Here is a 27,557-nt window from a genome sequence, read left to right as displayed (position 1 = left end):
AAATTGTCTTTGATACATATTAATATATTTTCTAATCAGCTGTATTGCCAATAATATATAACTAGGTAGTTATATATTACAGACTACCATATACCGATTCCAATGATGACTATAGTTTCAAAATTGTTAACATTGATTTAATATGATATTTATCGTATTTAATGCAGTCAACAGTAGCACGTTATATTAATATAAAAAATTACAATTAATTTTATTTTCTACATAGCATCATTCACTTTCCATTAAAAAACGTTGTACTTGAATGTTTCTTTATTGGTACAATTGACATTCCACAATCCTTTATATTACGGTGATTTCATTCTGAAAAAAAGAAAAGTAAATACTTATAGGTTCAGAAAAGTTCTTTATCCCAATTAATCTTTCCATACATATAAATGTATTTGATACCAAATAATATTATGATAACTATTCTACATAGACACATAGTTGCTAGTTTCAACTTTAAATTGCTTCATTACAACTTAGAAAATTGCTTGTAAAAATGAAAGAAAAAAATAATAAAACGTATCGTCAACGCATAAATATATAAACGCAAGCACATATTATTATCAGTATACATATACTATAGCGTCTATAGCCCAGGCACAATTCTGTTTTTTTTTTTATTTAAGAGTACCTAATTACTTCTTTTTGTCATTTTAATTTGATCTATTATTTTATCGGTATTTTTATTTTAAACTTTATTAGTATTATTACAAAAAATTTAATTTAATATGTTTGAATAATATGAGTTTAGAAGGTTAATTATTATTTTTAACAAAGTATTGTACTATTGGAGGAAAGTTCAGATAAAAAATTTATTTTAATTATATGTAAACTTAAATACTTACCTATACGTATATAATTTAATAGTTAACTCTATTTTCGGTAAATTAAATTATAATAGTATATATTATTATTATATTTTCAATTAAGTCATTGGATGCCATATAAGTATAAGGTATTTTCTATAGTAACGATAGATTTTTATTTTATAAGATTTAATACATATAATGAATCTTTATCAACGGCATACTATAATATGATTTTTTAATTAACTATCTATCTACTATAAATATATATATCAATAAAGTATTGCTATATGGCCATCTTATAAGTTTAATCTCTAAAGAAAGCTATGCTATAATTGATTAAAGAAAAAAATGCGAGTGTAATTAATCTTAACACTATAAGACCGGTTATATTTCACTCTTTCATAAAATATAATTTTATTTACCTTATAATACTCATAGGAAGGGTTGAACTTCGTGAATATAACAAGCGCGTGTTGTTTATCACATAGCAGAGTAATATAGTTAGTGGTCACTGTCAATAATTCAGTTGATGATAGCCGATAGGTACCTACCAAATTGTTGATTTAGGCTTGACAACTGGAAATATTTGCAATGGAACGGAGCTGGATAGTATTGATGACTGTTTTTCAGGTAACTAGCTTGTTAATTTTATTTTTTATATTAACATAAAGCACAAATACAAAATTTTTAATTTTAAAAATTCTAAGAATTTCTCAAAATAAATAATAATATCGACATTAAAAATCATGTAGGCGTATACCTATATAATATTATATACTTAATTTTATCTTAATGGTTTTTTATCTTTATTTTTTGTTTACAACAATTTCTGATTAAATAATTATAAAAGAAAGGGAAATGACAACTTATTACCTAAACAAGACATTTTAACAACGCATGTGTGCTCAATATAAATGATGGATTTTAGAAATTAATAATTATACAATAAGTAGGTACCTAAATATTTAAAATCACTATATATTTTATTTTCATGAAAAAATAGTGACAACGACTATGGATAAATAATTAGTAATATTAAAAAAAATACAACAAACAATTGTTTAGATATTATCTGAGATTCAACATAGTATAGGTAGGTACCGGCGTACCGCTACCACATGACACTATAATTATTGTTATGCGATGGGATTCTTAATATATTATCGTGTTTTGTGTTTGAGACAGAAATAAGCTGTTGTACGCAAATCCGTTTCTATATAATATAATTATAATATATTTTATCTCATCTGCAGGCGGTAATATTAACGACGTTAGCAGCAACGTCGGTCAATCCAGTCGAAACCACTAATAATTATCGACAAGTTAAAGCTCGCAGCAGAGCCTCGGAGCATCGCAGCGGTCAGCTACAGGTGCTGGCACAGGTGTCCACGGATAGAACATTTACAAGGCAACCCAAACCTCAAAAAAGAGCAGATTATCGCCGACCGTCACCGACCGTTAACGATTCAGTCCAACAACAACAACAACAACAACAACAACAACATCATCATCATCAACATCGACAACAACAACAATACGGCGCTGCGATGTCACATTTAGACTGGACGCCAATTATGCAGCCTAAGGAACCATTGCAAAAAGATTATCAGCAGCGACAGATACGTCAACCGGACGCTGTCGTTACGTTCGTGACGCCACAGCCGCAGGCGCTGCCGACGACAATGACGCACTACAAGTATGAGCCGAGTCCGAAAAATCACGTCCAACATCTCGACGACGAAATTGATGAATTCCGTAATCTTTACCGATACGTAAACGCAAGTGAATTATCTGAAGGGTATAACAACAAGCATCGTAACGTAACGCACATCACTAATACGTACGGAGCCGTCGACGAGTACCGTAAAAATTCAAACTTCGGTTTTCACGGCGGAGTGCTGGAGAACAAGACTCGTAGTCAAAACAGCGACAGCAACAATGGGGTTTACGGAGCCAAAGGACAAAATAAACTTTCTCCTCAAGATGTGTACAACACGGACGGGGAGTCCGATGAGGAAAATAACGAGCGACCACCTAAAATTAACCATTTAGATTTCCAGCTCGACCCCCATCGAAATGCTCTGAACCGTATCGTAAACACCGATGTGCTGCTGCTGCAGTTGCAGGCTAACGAAAATAATAAACATAATGATCAGGTTGACAGCGTAAACCCCGTCGACCAGAGGACACAGATCCGATACGGGGATAGTCAGCATTTGCATTTACTCGATGGTGAATCGAAAAGTGCAGACGTCCTTCGCGATTACCCGAGTAACACGACCACCGCGGCCACATATCCGATGTCAATATTCGATCAAGGAAATAGTCATGCCGAATTGTATGATGATCATAACTATATTGTGTACAACACCAACGACGACGTGGCAAACGAACAACGTCTAAATCACAAAGAAGGTGTCGACGATGTGAGTAATGATTTTTATCGCTATGATAACCCAAAATACGCAAACGCGAACGGGGAAGTCGACGGGCGAGGAAATGGTACGCACCATGATTATGCGATCGTCCACACAGACTCCTCGAAAGCGAAAAAACACGAAGACGGTAGGAAATTGTATGTAAATAATTTGAAGCTCGACCTACAAGACGCGCCCAAGAACAAGCAGCGGGTCAGCAGTAATCGGCACGCAAACATGAACGTGACGACTGCTGCAGAATTGGAGGCGGACAGCCACGTATTAACGTATAAGCGGCCGTGGGGTCACAATGACGAGCGGGGGGAAATCGACCACCGACGCCGTCAAAAGCCATCCGTCAACGGCGGACGCGCCGAAGCAAATCCGACGATCCCGACGACGACCTCGGCTCGACCACTGCGACGTAAAGCGCAATCGTCGGCTCAGACTCGCCGAACGGCGGCCGAAGACGACAAAAATGACGACGGGACAGGTGGTCGGACACTGTACAGTGGTCAAAACGGTCACGAACGAAAACACGTAAGTATGTTTGTTATAATGGGTATAAGTGCAGGGTGGAAAAGAAGGATCATTATCTCACATAATATGTGATATAAAAATATGCATCGGATATTTTTTACTACTCAGTAGTTTTCAAAAGCTTCGGGAAAAACAAAATGAAATCAAGAAAAAACAAGAATTTTTACACAAAATCGGTTTCGACAAAATCACTCCTTTTGGTGGAAATTTTGAGTACAGAATAAAAAAAAAATAATCACAATTGTAAAACTACTAGATCCCTCGCTCCCCTCTGAATCTAAAATGTCTATAAGAAAATCAAATTAAAATTTTAAGAGCGTTTGAACTTCAAATTTTTACAACATTGGATATTCACTAGATTTCTCATGTAGCGATTTTCCTATTTTGTTGTAATCAAAAAAACGAATAACCGTGGGCACTTGCAATTTATAACATATATTTATTTTATCAATTTCTATACTTGATAGAATAGTTAAAATATTTTGACTAGTTTTAAGCTGTTCACGGACATTTTAAATTTAAAATTTTTTTAGTTTTCATTTCTATAATCGTCAATAAAATTGTATTTGTTGGGTCAAAAAGTGTGAAAATTTAATACAAGCCCCCTGCCATTATATTGTTACAAATTACAATAGCAATTAAAAAAATATTGAAAATATATAGGCACAATTTTTTTTACATGACTTAAAGTTCGATTTTTGATAACATTTATCAAATTTAAAATTTAAAAATAATTTTATAGTTAAAATTTATAAAATGTTCAACGTTTATAGTTAAGAATTGAAAATTTAAAACAAGGTTCCCCGTAAATAGATTATTCTGTAACCAAAAATTCTCAAAAATATAAAACCACAGTTTTTTTTATAGTTTTCTATGTTCAAATTTGGACGAAATTACTTATTAAATAACCAATAATAACGATTTTAGTTATTTTGTTGACATTTTATAATATTATTTCAACTTACTGGCTACGGTATATTAATAATAACTAATAAGTAACATAATAATATAAATATAATATAAAAATCCACACTGATAAACCGTCACCGTCATCGTTTTTCGTATACAATTATAATATTATATCATTGCATTTAAATCGAATACCATCCATTAAACAGTGACCCACTTGTACCTACTGTACAGCAGATCGACATCCACTTACCTTTCTTTTTTTAAATTATTTTTAGTTTTTTAACGTTGGTTTAAATTGTTTTATTTTTTATAAATTTAAATGTTATTTGTGATTCATTTAGGTTGTATCTTTCTACCATCATTATTCATCAGATGCGTTTGCGTAACAAACCTAATACAATAGTAAAAATATAATTAAAATAAAATATTACATTATTCAAACTTCAAATCTTAGTACAAATACAACGAAGCGATTGGCCACAAATTTCTACCCTTAAATTACGTATTATACTATTTTTCCAAATTTCAAACCACCTGCGAGGACTATATAATGATGGTAAATTAGTAGTGCATACTGCATATTATTATCAATAGCCAATACTGAATACGGCAATACATATACAGATAAATTATAATTTTGTACCTGATTTCTTATTGTTGGTAATTTGTACTTATTGTCATAAAAACTTGTTCAGTTACAAAAAAATAAAATTTTAATTTTGAGTAAAAAAAATACCCTCATAAACCAAAGTATATACGATTGTGAAGTTAAAAAATAGATAGACATTCATATGATATTTGAACTCATTACACAGTAAACTCAAGTATGTGAAGTTAGCCCATAAGTTAGCCTCATAAGTCCACTTCTATATAAAATAGTTGTACTCAACCTTAGTTCTTAGTTTGTAAAATTTAAATATTTGTAACCAACTTTTTGGAATTTGTAACATTATAAATTGAAACAAATAATTTTGTTAAAATCGATTGGGAAGGGGGCAGAGGTTTGCACCCCATTAAAAAACTAGCCACCTATAACTTGAAAAATACGATGTTACCTACTAATTTTAAAAATATAACGTGTGTTTAATTGGATTTTTTTTAGAATCTCAACGATCGTGGACGTATCACGCCACCTAGCGATAAACAACCATCGTCGACCACTTCACTAGCGCATGTTATAGAGCAAGACGTGATAGACGGCGATGACGATTACATCGCGACAGAAGAAGAACTGGAACAGGTCGAACAAGGCGGTTACGGTTTCGGGTACACCGTATTGGACGAGAACGTGGGGATGGATTTCGGTCAATGGGAACGTCGCGAACCAGGTCGTACCGGTACAGTGACCGGACTGTACCGGCTTCGGTTACCGGACGGCCGGACGCAGACCGTCAAATATACCGTAAGCCCAGCCACCGGCTACAGGGCGTCCGTTACTTATGAGGGTATCCAGCGTCATCCAGCTGCAACACCATCGCCGCGTCCTGTCAAAGGCGCCGAAACGCGGTCACCTGACTAAAACAATTATTATTATTATTGTTGTTTATATATATGTATTTATTATTTTGTAACTATGGTTTTTATTTATTGCAATTAATTATACTATTTATTTTTAAGGACTTGATGATTTTCTTATCGGTACAATTAATCTCAAAACTCAATCCTGCATGATTCAGCCATGTGACGAAAAAAAATGTGAACAGTGGGACTTTAAGGTTTGGGACTTAGATACAAGATTACAATATAATGGGACTATACCCTTTCAGGGGTTGAAGCAAGCTCTGTTTTTAAATGTGTCTAGACTTATACGTAGACAGTGGCGTTCTCAGGAATTTTCAATTGGGTTGTAGATAATTTCTAAAAACATGTGTCAGCGCACAAAAATATGGGTGCGTAAAAAACCGCCAATTGGGAAGGGAGGGGGTTAAACCCCATGATCACACAGTGAGGAGTACACCCCTTTGCGTGGAAGAAAAATAATTGTACTTCTAACAGCTCGATTTTAATTTTGAAACAAGTTTTCCTAGGTTTGCAAGCACACAGATTATTTTTTTCAATCCACGACTATTTAAAACATAATGGCCGTATGCTTAATCAATGTATGTGTCACATAAATTGACTATCTATGCATTCGGACCATAAGTACTATATATCACTACGCATAACATAAATATTAAATAGGTATACCAGTATGATTTATGATACCAAATAAATATTTAATTATATTAATATAAGATTATATTATTATACATAAATCTAATATAGTAAACTCGTCAGGAAAGTAGGTAGCTACCCATAAGTAGTTACTTGGAGTCTTGAATATAAAAATTCATATTAATAAATACATAATACCTATCACTTTTTATTTATTTCATATTATTATTATTAATCAGCCGTCCGTCTACATATACATAATATACATATTATACGATATACATATACGAATATCGTGTGGAAAGGGCGGGAAGTGAGTTATTTCAATCGCGGGCGACGTGTGCGGCACGATAAATCTTCACTATAAATAGCTACTAATTGTTTTGATTTTTCGCGTAAAATGTCATTGTCAATTTCCTCCATATTTAAAAAAAAAAACCAAATATCTTATATGCCATTTTTCTTTCATTTAAATATAAAATAATTGTGTCACAAATTGGTAAAAATATTTCACTTTTGAATTTCCTTTGTCCGTGAAATATTGTTTCTTAAAAAATGTTTTCGTTATTATTTCTTTTTTCTTCGAAAGAAAAGATTTCATGTCCACTCATTTGATTTGCTTCAACTAATATATTATCGAATCTATTTCTTAGATCTTGTACATACATTTCTAGAGATTCATACAATTTCACAACACAAGATAAATCAATATTAACACGTTGTACATTTTTACTTGTTGCGTTGAATCTTTCTAATATTGGAGTCCATAGAGCTATCAAACATGAGAACTCGAGCGTATCAATTTTTAGATTCTGAGCGGAGCGAGGAATGTATAGGTCCATCGTCCATGTCCATGTCCTTGGCACCCCCAATTGCGAATTTCTAGTCTGAACCCGAGGCGATAGTTTGTGCTTCGTTAGTGCTTTATCCGTTCCGAAGTTATTCGCATTTCGTACAGGGAGGTGCCGGGGACATGCCTGCACCCCCATTTCGAATTTCAGGCCCAAACAAATTTTATTCTTTAAATTGTTTACTCCGCGGCCGAGATAGCGTGCAAACCGAGTGCCACCGTCACGCGTGTTTATTGATAATTTTTTAGAAAAGTCGAGTTTTACCACTTTACGTCGCGTAGGTATTACTATACACGGGCATAAATACATGCGTCGAAAAGTTCAATTTTTTTGGATTCAATAAACTGCGTTATTATTATATTATATTTGACTGCCTTTTGTTCTTTTCCCTACTCGGTTACGCCATGGCTTCCTTATATTGGTATTATATATTATTTGATTTGGCATAAATATACACGCGCGCGGCCGTCCTTTGTTCCCGGCGGTCCCGCCGCGGCGGAGATAACGTGCAAACCGAGTGCCGCCGTCGCGCGTGTTTATCGATAATTTTTTAGAAAAGTCGAGTTTTACCACTTTACGTCGCGTAGGTATTACTATATACAGGCATAAATACATGCGTCGAAAAGTTCGATTTTTTATTGATATATTTACATGTTTTTTTTTTTTGGTTTAATAAACTGCGTTATTATTATATTATTATATTTGCCTGCCTTTTGTCCTTTTGCCTACTCGGTCTGTACATAGGTACATGTATTTATTATAATAAATAATAAACGTATAAATATTAATTATATAATAAAATATCCTAGCTCGAGTCGAGTCGACTATACTATAGGTATGTTTAATCATGAGCATAAAATCAAATTAATAACTAACCTACATGTATAATGTATATACTATATTACTTAATGAAGATCTATTTATTTATTAATATTTATTATATAGTAACTGTAGCAGTATTTGTATGCTACATTAAATGATTAATTAACAAAATAAGAAAGTGGCTATTTGATTACCTCAACCAGTTAACTCACCTGACAACTGTAATATTATATTGATATGTATGTATTTATCAGTTCATATATCATAGGTAGGTATATACAATATGTTTTTTTGGTTTGTGTAGTACCTATATCGTTTGCATTGTGTGTAGTTATATACTACAGCGAACGTCATTCGAGGTGACTGACCTGCTAGACACCCAAAAAATTCGTTGGCTATATGATTTTCATAGACGCCCGAAATTTTTTAATTTATTTTCACGTAATTTATTACTTATTTTTGCTTTTTTGGTGACAGTTATGAACGCTGTCCGCGATCCGACGCAGTCAAATTGTCTACCCGGATAACTAAGGTGACTGCCCTGCTATACACCCAAAAAACACGGCGGCTATATGATTTGCATGGACGCCCGAATTTTTTTAAATTTTTTTTCACGTAATGTCGCGTTTTTGGCGGCAGTAAAGAACGTTGCCCCCCCCCCCCCCCCCTTGAACTGGCACTGCTTGAAGCCGCCGCTCATTCAGTAGAAGTCGTTAATAATCAATTATTGAATTGTTTTATTGTTTGGATCATAGTGGAGCAAGTCTTCCTCACTGAACTTAAAATTTCTATAATTTTAATGGTATTAGCAACGTCATCTACCGGCATAATATTGAACTGTTCAACGTTCACGCCAAAAAACTATGTGCCCGTGAACGCTGTTTTATTCCTAGGTAGCGCTGCCTCTATGATTTTTATAATATAATCTTATGATTATAATATTGTTATCTTGTACCTATTTATTTTATTTCATAGTTCATACGAAATACATCAACTTCATTCAATCATTTCAACCATTATACCCACTAGCTACTAGCTGTCTATAGTTACAGATCAATGGCAAAATGGCCATGGCCTCCATAAATAATAAATAATATTATGTATGATTGTATGAAAATGTTTTAGTGGTATGACATAATATGATCGTATATAACTATATACCATATCAGTTTAACACATTATATCGCTAAATGCCTAGATGTCACCAGTCAGTTGTAGTTCCAGAGCTGTTTTGGCAACTCAGCTTGACGATCTCAGTAACATAATTCGTTGTGTAGCCAGTATATTATCTTAAATCGTGGTTAGCAACGTCTCGGTATACGAGCAATACACACGTAGCTCCATGTCTCCCATCCATTGTATATTATTATTGAAGATTCTAAGGTGAATTCGGAATCGACGCCCTCTAAAAACCGTGATAAGAGCTAAAGTGCAATCAGTGTAGCCACGCAACAATACGGCCATTATGAGCTACAATTTTTTTTTTGTTTTTGACATGGACTAAGATATAATGGACTGGAAACGACATGGTCGGTGGGGGTCGTGGGACGGTCACCAAAAGGTTCCTCACACTGGGGACCCAATATTTTCAGCGTTACAGGTGGTTTTATTTGGCTTCACGTTTTGTAGTTTAGTCCGTGTTTATACAGAAGGTATAAACTCCGGGCCTATTGACAAATATTGGGTTGTCTCCTATACATATATCTGTGGCCATTGATAAGCTGCTCGTTTCCAGTCCATTATATCGCAGATTATATAAAACCAGATAGTGCACTTACTATTTTCAAGTCATGTGATTCTCAAAAGTTTAAACAAATCAACACCTACTTAAAATCAGTATTACCACTAATAGAGTAAAACAGTTTTTATGAGAAATTATTGATTATTGACGCATCACTGATATTTAGCACTCGTGTTAAATCCCTAACCATTGTCATATTATTTGATACAAGAATTATAGACAAGGTGTTTTACAATATTTTTTTTCTCATATGTGATTCTACTGCATTGAGGTAAGTTGTAGTTATCAGTAAAATGCAGAAGTGCACCATCTGGTTTAATTGTTCTATGGTTTAATATAATCTGCGATATACAGTCCATTTTTTGTGATAACTGATAGTAAATGTGATAAGTCTAATACTTATAAAATACCTACAATACTATTTTTATTGTACTTTTTATTAACATTGATTGCGCTTAAGCTTGAATTACCTTACAATCATTATACGTTCGTTCCGTATCCTGTATATCTTCATGGTTTATTATACTTATATAGGTCTATGTAATGCTGGGTACACATAGAATATGGTTTTTGTTTTGTTTCTGCTTTTAAAAACAATTTAGATTGTTCCTAGAAGGAGCAATTTTTATTGGGATAAGTTTAGTTTATGTTTTGTTTTATTGTCCTGCGTGGCTGTGTGGAACATATATGATAGATACATACAACAACTATATAGCTGTCTCCTTCTTAGCAATGAAGTTGTGGCGGGCCACATACAAAAAGTCGACCGTCATCGCGCTTGCGCTGCTATTGACGGCAGTGACGGACAGTGACAAAGCAAGGAAATCGATCAGCGCGAGTGACGTGTATACGCATACTCGTGCTACCCACGTTCATGCTCACTTCCCTGCTCACTGCCACGGAAATGGGCTAAATGCAAACGAGGCATAGTTTTATAATGTTTTACCATGGACCTTATACTATTAGACAGAGCATATAATATATATTATGGCCTGCGGGGTTGGGTGTTGCTGTGACAGAAAACTGCGTTACAGTGATGTATAAAAAGTCAATATAACGAGAACATTTAAATCAACAACCAGACAAATTACTAGTAAGACTTAATACAAATGTATTCATAATATTCGTTAAATTCGATTCAAGCTATAGACTTATTAATATATGGACGGTGCGTTCCCCATACCATATTATAGGTTGCCAAGGCGTGCCAACATTATTAGAAATAGATATTTAATACTTGTATAATATAATGGGACCTAAGGTGTATGCTATTTTTTTCTAAAAATGTTATTATTATTACTAAGTACATGGAACGCGTGTATTAATCAAAATATAGTCCTGATAGGAATTCGCCATATGCATTCTGAGTCATGGGAAAACATGATGAAATGTTATGTTATATTGTTATCTATGAAAATTGTTATCATCATCATTCAAATCGGAATGCAATGTTGGCTCCCGTATAGGCCCATTTTACATATATGAAAATTATACATAATACGCATTCCATGTAAGTATGAGTTCAGTGGTCGGCCATCTATTTTATATGTTATCTATGGCTGGAACTATATCCATACTTCGTCTACTAGTATAAGGTCTATGGGATCAACTCGATCAGCGTTACCTACGTTTACCATGATCCGTCTATTACAGTATTACTTATTAATATAAGTCTATGGTTTTTACCGTGAACACAGGAGTGCAGGACTAGACAGAAGAGTGTAGACACTAGTACACTACGAATCATGGCCTCAAAGTTGTACGGGGTTCGTACACATGTGATGTAACTGCACTCTACCTGTTAGTAACACGAACTACGGTTGTGTTCAAGATACATACAGCATACAATTCTGATAAGATAACCGATAGACCGAAAACAAAGTACAATACAATATACCTATAAACTTCCCAATTCTCATGTTAAATGTGTTTTTATTAATAGGTTAATAACTAACGTTACGTCGCACGTGTTTACTGGTGGCGTACACTTTTGTGGCCGTCCTTCTACCCACCCCCAGCCCATGTGTCCAGTTTTGTGTAGATGTAGTACGTGGTCTTTACGTTTAGATAAAATTTTTTTTTTTTTTTTTTTTTTTTTTTTTATTGATCGTAAGCCCGGCAACTATGGCCATTAGCTGTATGGTTTTTGGTGTATGATTTTTGGTTAGGTGTATTGTATTGTTGGTAGTAGTAGGGGGAAACACGTGTGTGTTGGGTTTTGGCAGATTTTCAATTTGGGCACCCGTAGGTATCTGCCATGCCCGGGAGGGGGATGGCGGCACTTGTTCTCCGGACACCGTGACTTGCCCGAAGAAAAATGCCGCCCAGTGGCCGGGAGTCGAACCCGCGACTGCCAGCGCCGCAGTCGACGCGTTAGACCGCTCGGCCACCTCGTCCCCCGATAAAATTTTTAGTAATAGCAGATCCTACATACTATTAAGATGGGCGATGACCCTAATCCCTTATGCTAGGCAACAAAAATAACACCCAGTGAGCATATTTCAAGAGTGTGCGAATAAATAGTATAAGTTTTTATGTTAATTCACATGACGGAGAGCCACGATTTTAAATAGTTAAAGAGTGTAAATAAAACATCAATATGTGTCTAAAACTAAAAAAATACATATTTATGCGAATACTTTTTGAAGTGACTGGCAAGTGGCGACTTCCGATTTGAACCCTGAGTTCTAGTTGGTCTTGCTCTGAACACCGTAGCCTAAAAGGCAAAAACCCATAGAACCTTGCACGGCTATACGTTTATTACGTTGTACAATATAGGTATACATAATTTTATAAATCCTAAACAGTTAAATCATAATATCCTAAATTCTGATTACTGAATACCATAGACTAAGTATATTATTATAATTTAGTCCGTGCTGAATCCTGAATTATACTGATCAGTGGACAGTGATCTCGCCTTTATCACACCGTACGTTGTTGATGCGATAACAAGGTTATCAAGGAGTTTATAAGTTACAACGCTGTTGTAAAATTGGGATCGGAAGAACCACCACAGGGTGAATAAACGATCCGCCAGTGATTCACCGAAACGTTTCATTTGAACTTCCCATTGGTGAAAATGAAGGTGAATATTGTCCCGAAGTTGATATATACATAATATTTCAATCGATCCATAGTCCAAACTGCGTAGTACATTACCATCAATACACGACAATCTCAACCAGCAAAGATGTCCGGTGTCTTTAATTCTGTAGGCAGTGTAGACCAGAAACCACTGTTGCGATTGCATCGCACCTACCCGACGGTACGCAATTACACATAATTCAGATTTCAGACCGTACTGGTCGTCGAAGCAAATGCGCCATTACAAACGCAATGCTGGTCTATTCTTTTTGAAAATTAAATTACAAACATATACCTAATATTTGATTTGTCTATCCTCTATTTATGTCAAGATTATGCTTAATTTTCAATACTAAGATCTTGGTAAGTATCTATATTTTCGTTTTTATTGTAGACAAAACCTGTGGCATTTGCTATACGCACAAATGTCGCATATGATGGCAATTTGGATGATGACTGTCCATTAAAAGGTCATGCAATCTCATTTAAGACTCAAGACATTTTACATATCAAGGTACCTACAATATATTATGTTCTTAGTTACCTGTTTGATATTTTCTATTATTTACCACAATTCCAGGATTAATGAAATTTTAGATGATAAAACAAATATATTATACACAGTACCTACCTACCGTGTAATTGATTTATGAATTACCTATGTGGAATAAAGTAATTTGCTGTTAAATTAACTTTTACAATTGAAATTATTGTCTGTTATTAGGAAATTCTATTGAAATGTTGAAAATAACTATATCTGATGCCTACATAATTTTTGTGAACAAAGTAATAATAATAAGAATATTAATAATATTAGGAATTGTTTTAAATATTTAAAACATGACATAATACATTATTTTTTCTTCGGTACTTTTCGTTAACAACTTCGGGTAAAAACAAATTTAACCTATTTTTTGATACCTAGTAGACTACAATTAACACGGTTAGTCAGATGTTTAGTTCTATGTAATACCTGATATCTAAGTAATTTATAATAAAAAAAAGTTCAATATGTGAAATGGTGGGTGCTTCAGCTAATCAGCTCCCAAGCATGCCCTCCTAAATCTGTAACTGGGGTTGAATAGCAAATAGTTTTTAAAAATAGGAAATGTTTATACTTTATATTTATTGATATTTCATAAACCTTTATTTATATATTTATATATTTATGTATATATAATATATTTCACAATAGGTATTGCTACTATTTAATTTTATAATATTCATATCATATTTAGTTTTTTGTTAATTTAATCATTTATTTTTCTTAAGGACTGATGGACCTTTAAACAACTAAACATTTGATCTGGTGTTCTTCTACACTTGAAAATATATACAAATTTATAAAAGTTTATATCTATATACAATATACATTGGTATACCTTTAAATATGCATTTTCTGACCAAATATTAAGTCTGTCTATATCAAATATAATTAGTATTAGGTACATACCGAAGATAAGTTTTGTCAGTATGATAAATTTGATTTTGAAAATTAGATAGGTAACCCAATGTTTGAAATTTCACTATCTTAATATTGTAATATTTTCAACTTTAAACATTTTCCCCCTTACTTTTCTGGTCATATATAATTAACTATTAAGTATTAATTATAATTTATTAGTATGAATTATAATACTTATTTGAAATATTTTTGTCTTAAGAGGAACAACAGCACAGCAGCGTTTTAATACACAAAAGTATAACCTTATGGTCCTTATGAATTAAAAGTTTGAAATTTACTTAAACAAATTTGAAGATAAATTGTTTTGATAAGGTGACTTTTGAATATTTTTATTAAGTAGTTTAGAATTAATAATAACTTCAGTATTATAACACTTTTAGTTTTATTACATTTTTATTCTTGGAATACCTATATAAGACTGACTGGGAATTAATGAACCTTGATAGATTTTCTAGTCTGAATTTAGATAATTAGATCATAGGTATAGCACATTATTTATATAGTAATATAGTTTAGTATTTTTATATATAAACATTATACAAGTATCTAATACTTAATGCAATAATATTGGATGCTTAGCAGTTAGCACTAGGTAAGTACCTAACATTAATAACAATTTATATATTCATTTTAACTTTCACTGATTAAATATATTCAATGTTGTCTAAATTATATAGGTACTTATTTAAAGGATATATTAAATTAATGATAATAATTATTTTATATAGTTATTAATTTATAAAAACAAAATTTAAATATTAATCACTAATATCTCATTTAATTTTAATGTTGATTTAACAGAATTATTATTTTTTGAGTTAAAACGGTCAAAATAATTTATTTAAGACGGATGTTTTAAATGTCACAATTTTTTTTTCTATTTTTTCTTAAAAAACAATTACAAGGACATTTTAAAAATAACTTTAAAATGTGTCTATTCAATTTGTAGAGTAGGTACTTTCATATACCATATAAATGCATATAGATAATCTAGAAACAGTGTAATATAACAAGAGTAATGCATTATTGTAATGCGTTAGGTCAGGGATGGCTAATAAGTTTTCTATTACTTTTCTTGTTGAAGTTTTAAGTAATTGTATACCTATTGTATATTAATAAATTATGTACAATTTATTGTATTACAAATTGTATTGCATATCAAGTTAAGTAATTGAATTAATTTTTAAAATTCATATCCAACACTGATAAAATAAACGCTTGCCACATCAGGGATCGGCATGTAACCTTTCTTGATTTTTAATTTTTAGAAATATATTAACTGATATCACACCCAAGCGGTATAGCAATTTGAATCCAGAAAAATATCGGTGTGAACAGTCCCACAAAAAATCATTTTCATTTTCATTTAGTGAGATAGAAACCGGATAGCGGATTTTGTTGTTTGAGGTCTCGTTAAATTTACATTGGTTACGAGAAGTTCAGTGAAGATTTTCAGACCTTTATCTTTAATAGTTAATTCACTACAGAACATTGAAACAAATATTATTGGGCGTTTTTTTATATTTTTCAGCCTTTCAGCTTAGTAGTTGAATAACGATTGGAGATAAAGTTCTGAAAATCTTCACTGTACTTCTCCAGACAATGTGAATCTAACAAGACCCCAAAAAACAAAATACATTCTCCAGTTTCGGAAATCTTCCTTGCTAAATGAAAATTAGCAAAAAATAACTTTTTTTTTTTATCTGAAAAATTAAATTTAAATTCCATATTTTGTAAAAGTGATTATCACTTGATAATCCCTTTTTAATGAGTTATCAACCAACTTCTGTTGGAGATAGTTTAGGAGAAAAGTTAAAAAAATAGAAATGTTGGGACTGTTCACGGTTTTTATGGATTCAAGTGATTATACCGCTTGGCTGTGATATTGAATCTCTCTCATTAATATTTTTTATTAAAGCTAGCTAAATTACCCAATTACTCATTATTACTGAGTTACATTTTTATTATTTTCCTATTTCACACAAATTCTTGAAGTTTTCAAAATTCAGAATTTTTTCATATCAATTACCATACTTATTTGATTAAAAATCAAAAAAGTAAAAAATGTTTCATGGTTATTAAATAAATAATAGTGAAAAAAATAGATATTTTTTAAGTCAAGAAATATGCGTACCCTTTACAGTAAACTTAGATATTTCATTTTTGTGTCTTAGAAATTGTACTCCCATTGCTATCCCATTTTTTAGGATTTAGCTTTTTAATTTAACTATTATCATAAATATACATTTACCTTTTATAGCTTCATTCTTTAAGACTAAATCTAATGCTTTTTGTAATTTAAGTAGTAAAAGAACGTCTAAGTAGTAAGCCGGTATTTCAGCCTTTATATAATAATTAATGTTAATTTTTATTTTTTAATCGTTTCAGGAAAAGTATGATAACAACTGGTGGATTGGTCGTCTGGTGAAAGAGGGCTCTGATCTGTGCTATATACCATCACCTACCAAACTTGAAATCATGCGTATGATTGCTCAATCACCAAGTTCAACCAAAAAATCGATATCTTCAAACTTGGGTAATTTTTTAACCACTACTCTATGTAAAAATATACTGTTGAATTTTTAGCAGTAAAAAGGATTTTATTTTTGTTGATTTTGTTTGCATCTGCTTATTTTGTAGTTGTTGTGTATAAGCTTAATATTATTATTAAAAAACTTCTTATTTCAATTATAAATAGACAAAAATGTATTTTAAAAAAGCGGTTAAGTGGGTGTTGCATTACTGTAAAGTAGGTTGTAAGTGGGTCACTGTTATGGATGATGTTAGACCTTACTTATTAACCTAACTTGGAATTCAATGATATAATAACATTATATACGAAAAACGATTCTGAGCAGATTGACAGCCTAGGATATTTTATATTATATTTATATTGTTATTATTAATATGGTAGCTGATAAGTTGAATTAATTATATTCATATTCTCATATTTCAATATTTGTATATAATAATAATAGTATACTTGGTATAATATACTTGGGAAATTTCAAGTACATACCCACAAATAATATTTTTAATTAAAATATTGGTAATTCTTAGTTACTTAGTACCTACATCATTTTGTCCAAATTTAAACATAAAATAATGAAAAATAACTGTTTTATATTTTTTAGATATTTTTGTTACAGAATAACCTACTTACATAGAACCTTGTTTTAAATTTTCAATCATTATTTATAAAAGTTGAACATTTCATAAATTGTATCTACAAAGTCATTTTTTAATTTTAAATTTGATAAATGTTGTCAAAATTTGAACTTCAAATGCCTTTAAATAAATTATGCCTATGTATTTTTAATATTTTTCAACTGCCGTTGTAACAATACCTATATTAGGAGCCTCATATTAAATATTAAAGCTTTTTGACCTAATGAATAAAATTGTATTGAGATTTATAGAAAAAAAAAATAGAAGAAAATTGGAAACTGACAATATGTCCTGTTTAAATAGCTAAAAACAAGAAAATTTTTTTATACATTTTATGGTGAATAGAAAATGCTAATATAAACATTCAGTGAAAATTTCATGTATCAACGGTCATAATATGTTTTAGAGTTACATCGAAAACCAAAATTAATTTTGTCAAAAACCAATTTTCCGTAAAAATTCCCGTTTTTTAATAATTTTTTTTTTTGTGTTTCCTTGTGTTTTTTATAACTACTTGAAATTTTAAATTTTGACTTCTCAAAGTACCAACTAGATTCACTTTCCTATCAGAAAAGATGCTGTTGTAAAATATCCAAGCATTTTTACTGCTCTGAAAGGTTTTGTCAGACACAAATAAAAAAAACACTGATCATTGTAAAACCAATACATTCATCGCTCCACTCAGAACCTAAAACTTAAAGCACCTTTTGATCTGAAGCTAAACCAACATTACAATAATTACAAAAATTGTTAGTACTTGTTGTTAAAATAGCTCGTTGTTTATATTATAATAATCTAATTTCTATATCTTATAACAATATGAAAACTACATGGAAATTAATAAATAAAGCTTTATACAGTACTAAAAAAATGGAACCTCTAATAAATGACTAGAAATAATTCCAATACTTCTATAACTGGCGAATATTAAATACAATAAATTTAATAATTATTATATTAATGTTGGTAAAATTATTTCTGATTAGTTAAAAACTAATAAATATAATAAAGTTGGTTGGAAAAAATGAAATAAAAATTGTCGAATAAATGTTTCTATTTATCTTGATACAATTAACCCTTTAGAATTTTCTAACTTAATTCAGAAAAATCTTCATATTTTACAAATGATTTGTCAAAAATTATTCTTAAAAAAACAGTTTACACAATTTTGATACGAATATATTGGATTGTATTATATTGTATTGTTGTATATTTCTTCGAATATATAATGGACCCCACTGAACAGGTTCGTGTGGGAGCCCATGATTTCACAATTTACAATAATATGTATTGTATTAAGATATTACACCGACATTTATTATCTCTGTCTTACAAGTGTGTAACATAACAAATTTTGTGCTCAGCAAAACACGTGTAGCTCTGTTAGTTTAAAAATTAAAGTGAATTGACCTTTTCTAAAATTTAAAAGTAATATTATTCTCCAGGCAATCTCGAGGGCTTTTTATTATATTTTAATTTTAAAGCGAGTTATGAATATTTTAAGATGTACAAACAATTAATTAAAAGACTTGAACTCAATAGTATAAGAGGTAATGCTTTAAATTGTATTAAATCTTTTATTTCTAATAGGCCTCAACAAGTTTGACTAGATGGAGTTCTTAGTGATAAAAATTCCAAGAGTTTTTCAGTACCTCAATAGGCTATGTTGTGGGTCCAATTTTTTTTATTATTTATATTAATGGGTTTTTAAATTTAAACCTAAATGCTGATATTCTATGTTATGCCTATGATACAGTTGTGCTTGTAAAATATAAAAATTATAATGATCTATTTAAAGAAGTGAATATTTGTCTTGATTTTATGAAGAAATGGTATTACAATAATAATCTGCAATTAAATTTAAATAAATCTAAATATGTGATTTTTAATATTTCTAACTATATTAGTAGGTAAGTACTTATAATTTTAGTTAAAGCACTATAATAAAGATGTACTATTACCTATTACGTAAATATAACGTAAATGTTATTTCTTTTGCTAATTTTAATCAGTATTTTAACTTATTGAATTTTTGTGTGTAATGGCCATATCTGCATAGATTTTTATTTCTTATTGTAATATTATTTAAATTTTATCTTTTTGTTTAATTTTGTTTTAATTTTATAAGATACTTAATTTTATTTTATTTTAATGAACTCAACTAAATGCTTATATGTTGAGTTTGGAACTTTTGTATTTACTGCTTAACTTATATTACATATTTTATAATTGTTTGTGGTTGCAATAAATATTATTATTATTAATATTTTTTTTTTTTATTATTATTGGATGTGTACCTTTAATATTTATAAAGTCCTAAAATATTTAATATACTTATTCTTAGTATACATGTTGACAATAAATCTTCTATAATAATATTCCTGGTCAATAATTTGCATAGGGCTATTTTCCGTTTAATGTGTTTCTCCCTTTCTATTTATTTAATTTTGGTTTGACTAAACGCCTTGTATAAAATGTTGTATGGTACAGTTGATGCACATTGAAATTTCCATTGATACAAATTGCAGATACTTTGAATAATGAAGTATTAATTATTTATATAAAAGAGTAGACAACATCTGTGTCGTTTCTAGGCGGCCAGAGGGTCAAAGAAGCCATGCCCCCCTCTATAGTATGTTGTTTTATTCTATTTATTGAAATTTTAACAGTTATAGATATATATTTGTGTCCAGAGCCCAGACCGTATGAATAGACTATGGAGTACTACTCTTACTAGCTAGTAGGTATAGGTAATTTTTGAAAAATGGTAATAAAAAAATTGCTTACATTTTAAAAGGTTGTTTATTCCCCCCTCCTTTTAAGACTCCTGACTATGCCACTGGACAACATATTAATTGTAAATTCAATATACTTTATACTTTTTTTTATAGATACAAGTGATACAACTCTCAAAACAAGTGTTGGATTACTGACTTATAAACGCTAAGACAGCAAGACACTATATAGTATATAGTATTATAGTATACTAATTATTAAACAAGCTAAAAATAAAACAAATATAAAAGAATAGGTACTAGAGTATGAGACCCTAGAACCTTACAGTCGGCCCCGTATTAAATATTATATTTTAATAATAACTGTTGTATACTTGTGGTTAATTTGTGTATTGTATCCAAAAACGTCATGACTAATGAGTTTTTATTCTGAACTACAGTTATTATACACAGCTGTTGCCACTAAAACTGCTTATGTATTGTTAGTAATACCTTAAAATGTGAGAGACGCTCCACAAGAGACACTCGGTCAGATTGTTGCAAATTAAAAGAAGCGATCTCAATGATGTTATGCTTATCAAATATGTGTAGTTCCCCTATATTGATTAACATAAATTTCTCTTGAAATTTAATAAAATTGGCGAAACACATTTTACATTTAAATCTTATAGATATTTTTTATCTCTATTCTGACCAAGTTGTATATTTAGGTATGAAAATCATTATTTTTAATAATGTCTATTAAACATATTTAAAATAATTTCTTAATTTTTGATTTTTATATTTTTGTTTAATACTAAGATGGTAGTTCTACTGCAAAAGGTGTTCGTACATCTGCTCTAACTGTTCCAACTGTAAAATATAAACGAAATATATTCTTTAAGAAACAAGATACTTCACTGCCACCTTACGATGTTATTCCTTCGATGAGGCCAATTGTAATGGTCGGGCCATCTTCAAAGGGATACGAAGTAACTGATATGATGCAAAAAGTAATATTCAACTTTTTGAAACGCCGTTTTGAAGGAAGGTAACATTATATTATAATTGTTTGTTTATATTGCAATAAATAATTCGCAGTTATTAGTTATTACTTATATTACTTATTAGTTGTTAGTTATTACTAATAATAAGGCTAGGATTCAAATGACCTTAAAAATATCAAAAAATGCGTTTGTGGCCTAAAAACTCTAAAAATGCCCTATAAAAATTCTCTGGATTTCTTTTGTAATTGAGATAAATTTGTGAATAGTTTTATTTAAAAACCAGATTACCAGCTAATGTTGTTTTAGAACAAAATAATATATTATGTATTTGCCTATTTATTATTATTTTTATTTTTTTCGTAATATTACTAGAAATATTTTTTAAATTACCTAAAAAAATAAATAATGCCCTTAAAAGTTAAAAGTTTAAAAATGCACTTAAACGTAAAAAATCCCAAAACACCACACGCCACTAATTATTACTAATGGGTACCTAATACATTTAAACAATCCACGTGTTCAGAGATCCTATTAAAATTTACGATTTTGACTGTCGTTCAAATTTTTTTCAGAATTATTATTACCCGCGTAATAGCTGATATATCCTTGGATAAAAAATCTCTCTATAATGATCCGTCGAAAAAAACTACCAGTGGAAATAAACCAGGTTCGCGATCAAATACTAAAGCTTACATTCAAGAAGAAGTTGAACGTATTTTTAAACTCGCTCAAACGTTACAGGTAGGTACATTATTGATCTTATGGTCAATAACATAGCTTAATTATATTTAATACTTCTTCAAGATGTTTCATTGTTTTTTAAGCTTGTTGTTTTGGATTGTGATACCATCAATCATCCATCGCAATTAATAAAAACTTCTTTGGCGCCAACTATAGTATATATACGAGTCAACCCACAAGTAAGTGTCTTTTAATACAACCTTGAGAATGAATCGCTTCATAAAAAGTACATAAAAGAACTGTTGTTGGTTATATTTAACAGATTATCACAATAGGCCGAAAAAGTTACGTTACACGTATTATTTTGTATAGAACAGTAATTCGGACACCAGTTATAAGGCGTAGTAAATAATTTTATTTGTATTATTTTAGATTCTGAGCGAAGCGATGAATGTATTGATTTTACAATAATGTGTGTTTTTTTTTTATTTTTTTTGTGTCTGTCATCGCCTTTTAGGACAGTAAAAGTGCTTGGATTTTCTTCAACAGTAACTTTTCTGATAGGAAAGTGAATCTAATTGGTACTTTAGGGGGTCAAAATATATAAATTACTTTATTCACAATAATATCATCAAATATACTTGGTAATATCATAGGCTGACTGACCGTTTTCGCTCAGAATCGTTTTTCTTATACAATGATATTATATCATTGAATTCAAATTTAACACCATCCATTACAGTGACCCACTTGTAGCCTACTGTACAGCAGAGCGACATCCACTTACCCACCTTTTTATGTTTAAATTCGTAAATTTAAAAGATGAGTACTAACCAATAATAATAAAAAAAAATTACATAGGTGTAGTAACATAGGTAACCATTTTTATAATTTATATTAAACTCGGTTTTTACATAAATAATATTGTAAAATTACATAAGAAAACTGAATAATCCATGAAATACTCGTTATTGTCTATATCTTTCTATGTTGAATAATATTTACATAGTTATATTTTTGTTATTTAGCAAGTATAGCTTTTTATTTTGATAATTTATTAAACCACTTATGAAGGAGAGAATTAAAATAAAAGCTAGATAACTAAATCGAAAAGATTAACATGATAATATAATAATTAAAAAGATAAAGAATAATATTATAATGATAGGGACTGGGGAGCTGTTTAATATAGGGTAAGTAAACGTTTAAAACTATGGCTAGATAAATGGATATTATTATATTTTAATAGGAAGTGGATCCAAACAAAATCGGGACAGTTAAGGGGTAGCATGAAATCACAAATATAGTCTTCACTCTTCAGCATGGAGTGTTCATAGGTGATTTTTAAATGCAAGTTTATGAAACTTTACTTGAGAATATAAAGTATTTGGCCAAATACGAATAAGTTCGTAAAGCACAATGTCATTCACTTACATGTAGAATAAGATGCCATTATGTGAAAGTAGGATGGCGAGAGATAACTGATTTAAATAATGAACTGCATTGGACAAAGGTTGCTCGCTGCTGCCTCGGAGAAGATCGGTTAAGGTGGAACATTAACGTATATAGTGATGATTGTGATAAGTTTTAAAGAAAAGAAAAAGGTAATCCGCCGGGACCAGTGCTTTTATTTCTTTTATTTCTGAGCTAGGTTCAATGACCGAAATAGGAGAGTTTATTGGGTTATCCGGGTTGTGTACTTCGAATTTGACTGGGGAGTTGGCTTCGATTATTGTTTTTAGAGTAACGAAATCTTTATTATAGTTTTCATTGCTGTTGTTTAATTGGAAGAATGATTCAAGAGCGTCTGCAATTTCTTTTTTTCTGTTATAGTTTTGTTGTTGGAATTTATCGTTTCAGTTTGGATTCGGTTATTGCCTTTTATGTTTTTGATCTTGGACCACATTAGGCTTGTCGTTATTTTATAGTTGATGAAACCTTTCCATGGTTAGGTTTTATTAGTATTAATTGCTTGTCGTTAAATCGCTATGCATTTTTTGAGTTTTATATAGATTGTAGTTTTGTTTTCCTGAAGTGGTTTAGTTCTTTTTTATAGTTTTTAATCATTGATTCACAATTTTAATTCTACCGAGGAACTTTTTTTTTTTAAAGTATGGTTGGCTTTTACCTATTATGCATTCGGTGGATTCAGTAATGATACTTTAAAATGTTTCAACCATATTGTCTATATTTGTTGAGAGTTTTGAGAGACCCTTCTTCGACCAGTTTCAAATTGCTCGGCTGCTAATAAGTTGTTGACAATGTTAATGTTATTTTATAGAAAAATTGGACCAGTTGGGGTTTTGTAGAAGCCATTTGAGAGTTGAATTCTATTGGTTGAGATTTGAATAGTTTTAAGGTTATCGGCCAATGATCATTGCTATTGTATGACGTTTGGACAAACCAATCTATCGATCCTCCTAATGATGCGGATGCAATTGATAAATCCATGGCGGAGAAACTATTGTGCATTGCATTATGTCTTGTAAAATTGCCATCGTTGAGGAAGACTATTGAATCGTTCTCTAAGAGTTTTTCGATAGTTTTTACTCGCGTATCTGTGTAGTTGGATCTCTATAAAGTATTTCTGCTATTAAAGTCACCGAGTAGTATGAAAGGACGAGGTAGTTGTTTAATGAGGTTTTCGAGGTCTGTAAGAGTGAGGTCGCTTTATACGGAGCGTTTAAATGGCATGTATAATTTTTTTTACCGTTAAGTAATTAGGTAAAATTGTATCCGCAATAAATAATTGTATCAAATAATAAACGTGTATGTGCGCCAATAGACTTTAAAATATATTAACGATTCTGATTAAGACGATTTAAGTATATTAACTAACAATGATAGTGTCTGTAAGTATTCTATCAATTATCAAAACTCACCAACTACGAAAAATGATCTAAGTAGGTATTTCATTAATTTCAGATTCTATAAACTCTCTCAATGCTATTGAAAATTGGCATGGTTGTGGAAAGGATACAATACAATCTCATATTTAAGTATTTACTACCACCCCACAATATACACTATAATATACATTATTTACTTACAACAAAGTTAGGTATGATGTAAATAAAATATGGCTGAAAGAGGTCGGCTCGTGGTCGTCAAAATTGTGCTACCGAATATAATACTTACAGTAATATAATGATATAATGTAAAAAATAAAATGATACAGTGATACTATTAATTACTAAATTCAACCAACGTTAACAATAACACAAACTTTTATGCTATCATATTATATATTTAGTACAGAGAAAGAATTATATTTTAAAAGTAACATTATTTTATAATTGGTTAACATATTGATATTGAGTTAAAATAAATTTTAAATTTGGGCTTTATTGTGTGTGTAGATATTACAGCGGTTAATTAAAACACGGGGTAAATCACAAACTCAAAATCTCAATATTCAAATGGTGGCATCTGAAAAGTTGGCCCAATGTCCCTCAGAAATGTTTGACGTAATATTGGATGAAAGTCGGATAGAAGATGCGTGTGATCACATCGCTGAGTTCTTGGAGTCTTATTGGCGAGCGACACATCCACACGAGATTCTGGACTCTAGCGAACAGCAACTATTTACGAGACCAATCAAAAGATCACCGAAAATAGATTTATCCTTGATAATACCAAAGGCGAACGTTTGCTCTCTGTCAGGTAAGTTACAACTGTTGTACACATCTGTATTGACTATTGAGAATAAACTTATTCGCCGGTCAATTCACTATACGGCAGATATAAATATATAATAATTAAGAATAATGTATAGTATACTATTTCATTGAATACTATTCACAGGAGTGTAATTGAACATTTTTATGGGGGGGGGGGGGGGGGGGGGTGATACTATATAATAACATGTTTCAAACTTTCTTATTAAAATTTGAATATATATATACATTTTTCGGTTTGAATAAATAATAAATTATACCTATACATACATATATATTATAAAGTATTATAGTAAAGACCTTTTTTGGGTTAAAATTATAAGTTTGCGGTTTTTGGATATAATAATTTGAAAAATTGTGCGGTTCCAACTTACCAAAAGTGTGCGATTTTAACCTATCAAAAGTGTGAAGTTTTGTCCTGTACTTAATCGCAAGTGTGCAGTTTTAGGAGTCAACGCAAAATTAATATTCAAGGCACACTCGTGGAGGGCTATAAGCTCTCCCTCCCCTACCCCCAAACATAATGTATTTGTTTAACTCTGATCTGATCTCATATCAATATAGTTCTTTATTACATGTACAAATTAACTTAATTTTATATCAAGAACAAAACTGTTGTGTGAACACGTGTAATGGAACAGTTTGTACATGAATTTGCGAAAAACAAATAACAGTTTACTATGCGACGGCTTGCTTTAGTAGTATTCGTACGACGTACATTCCAAATGTACAACAAGTAAAAATAAATAGTTTCTCCAACTCATTCCAAGTAACATTTTCATTATATCATTATACATTTATACTCATTATCCACTATATATACCTATACCTATTCTATTTTATATTTATTACGAACACTTATTTTGGTTCATTTAATAAAAACTTTTGTTGTTATCTTGAAAACTTAAAATATTTTACTAATTCCACGCTTTTTAACTCAACCATGTGTTAATATTGTATATGAATAATCCAAGTTCTTACTTACATTATAGGTTCGTTAGTAGTCGTAACGGACGGTTTTCGTCCATTTTATGTTTACAGAGTATAAACCAAAGGCCCGTAGATCATCCCGCACGCATAGTGAGTACGACGATTATGAACCTAACGATCAAGAAAGAAAGGAGAATAATATATCACTTTCAACCACCACATATAAAATGAATAATCAAAAACAACAGCAAAAACGTTATCATGATGTGGTCCAACAAGACCTGCGTCCGCCGCTTCATAGTTACCATTCTCAGCTGCTACCTAATCGGAATAACCACGGTGGTCGGCTACATCAAAACCGTGTCGTGCAGCTGCATGACCACGAACATGAACAGTGTAACTATGAATACCAGCCGCGTCAACATCAACGCTTTCTGCATCAGCTTCAGCAGCAAAATCACAACGAACAGAGGCAGCATCAACGTGGTCAGCAGCGGCGTGAGCGACACGTGTCGTTCGAAATGTCTGATCTATACCGCGATGACGAGTAGTCAGCTGTACCAGACACGACAGGTG

At 31.1% G+C, this 27,557-nt stretch overlaps 2 protein-coding genes across 2 annotated transcripts; both read left to right on the top strand.

Annotated features, from left to right (window-relative positions):
* The first annotated feature begins 1,295 nt into the window (after window positions 1–1,295).
* LOC132943009 (uncharacterized) lies at window positions 1,296–6,303 on the top strand. The gene is made up of 3 exons (XM_061011768.1): window positions 1,296–1,445; window positions 2,069–3,772; window positions 5,787–6,303. Exons 1-3 carry the CDS (start codon window positions 1,407–1,409, stop codon window positions 6,201–6,203), a joined length of 2,160 nt encoding a protein of 719 aa, XP_060867751.1. The 5' UTR covers window positions 1,296–1,406; the 3' UTR covers window positions 6,204–6,303.
* Window positions 6,304–13,313: 7,010 nt separating this feature from the next.
* LOC132943314 (voltage-dependent L-type calcium channel subunit beta-3-like) lies at window positions 13,314–27,547 on the top strand. Its single transcript, XM_061012254.1, has 8 exons — window positions 13,314–13,520; window positions 13,734–13,853; window positions 17,193–17,340; window positions 21,509–21,737; window positions 22,266–22,434; window positions 22,518–22,613; window positions 25,734–26,037; window positions 27,093–27,547. Exons 1-8 carry the CDS (start codon window positions 13,446–13,448, stop codon window positions 27,530–27,532), a joined length of 1,581 nt encoding a protein of 526 aa, XP_060868237.1. The 5' UTR covers window positions 13,314–13,445; the 3' UTR covers window positions 27,533–27,547.
* Window positions 27,548–27,557: the final 10 nt, after the last annotated feature.

Source organism: Metopolophium dirhodum, chromosome 4 (genome assembly GCF_019925205.1).
Source record: "Metopolophium dirhodum isolate CAU chromosome 4, ASM1992520v1, whole genome shotgun sequence".
In the NCBI taxonomy this organism is placed as follows: Eukaryota; Metazoa; Arthropoda; class Insecta; order Hemiptera; family Aphididae; genus Metopolophium; species Metopolophium dirhodum.
The sequence above is the reverse complement of the archived record's forward strand: the minus strand, read 5'-3'. Positions and strand labels throughout refer to the sequence as shown.

Excerpts from the sequence above, each read along its gene's own strand:
- LOC132943009 (XM_061011768.1), top strand. The coding sequence starts at position 1,407 with ATGGAACGGAGCTGGATAGTATTGATGACTGTTTTTCAG. Across the intron at positions 1,446-2,068 it reads TATTGATGACTGTTTTTCAG|GCGGTAATATTAACGACGTT; the intron begins GTAACTAGCTTG and ends TCTCATCTGCAG. Across the intron at positions 3,773-5,786 it reads ACGGTCACGAACGAAAACAC|AATCTCAACGATCGTGGACG; the intron begins GTAAGTATGTTT and ends GATTTTTTTTAG.
- LOC132943314 (XM_061012254.1), top strand. The coding sequence starts at position 13,446 with ATGTCCGGTGTCTTTAATTCTGTAGGCAGTGTAGACCAGAAACCACTG. Across the intron at positions 17,341-21,508 it reads ATCGATATCTTCAAACTTGG|ATGGTAGTTCTACTGCAAAA; the intron begins GTAATTTTTTAA and ends TTTAATACTAAG. Across the intron at positions 22,614-25,733 it reads ATATACGAGTCAACCCACAA|ATATTACAGCGGTTAATTAA; the intron begins GTAAGTGTCTTT and ends TTGTGTGTGTAG.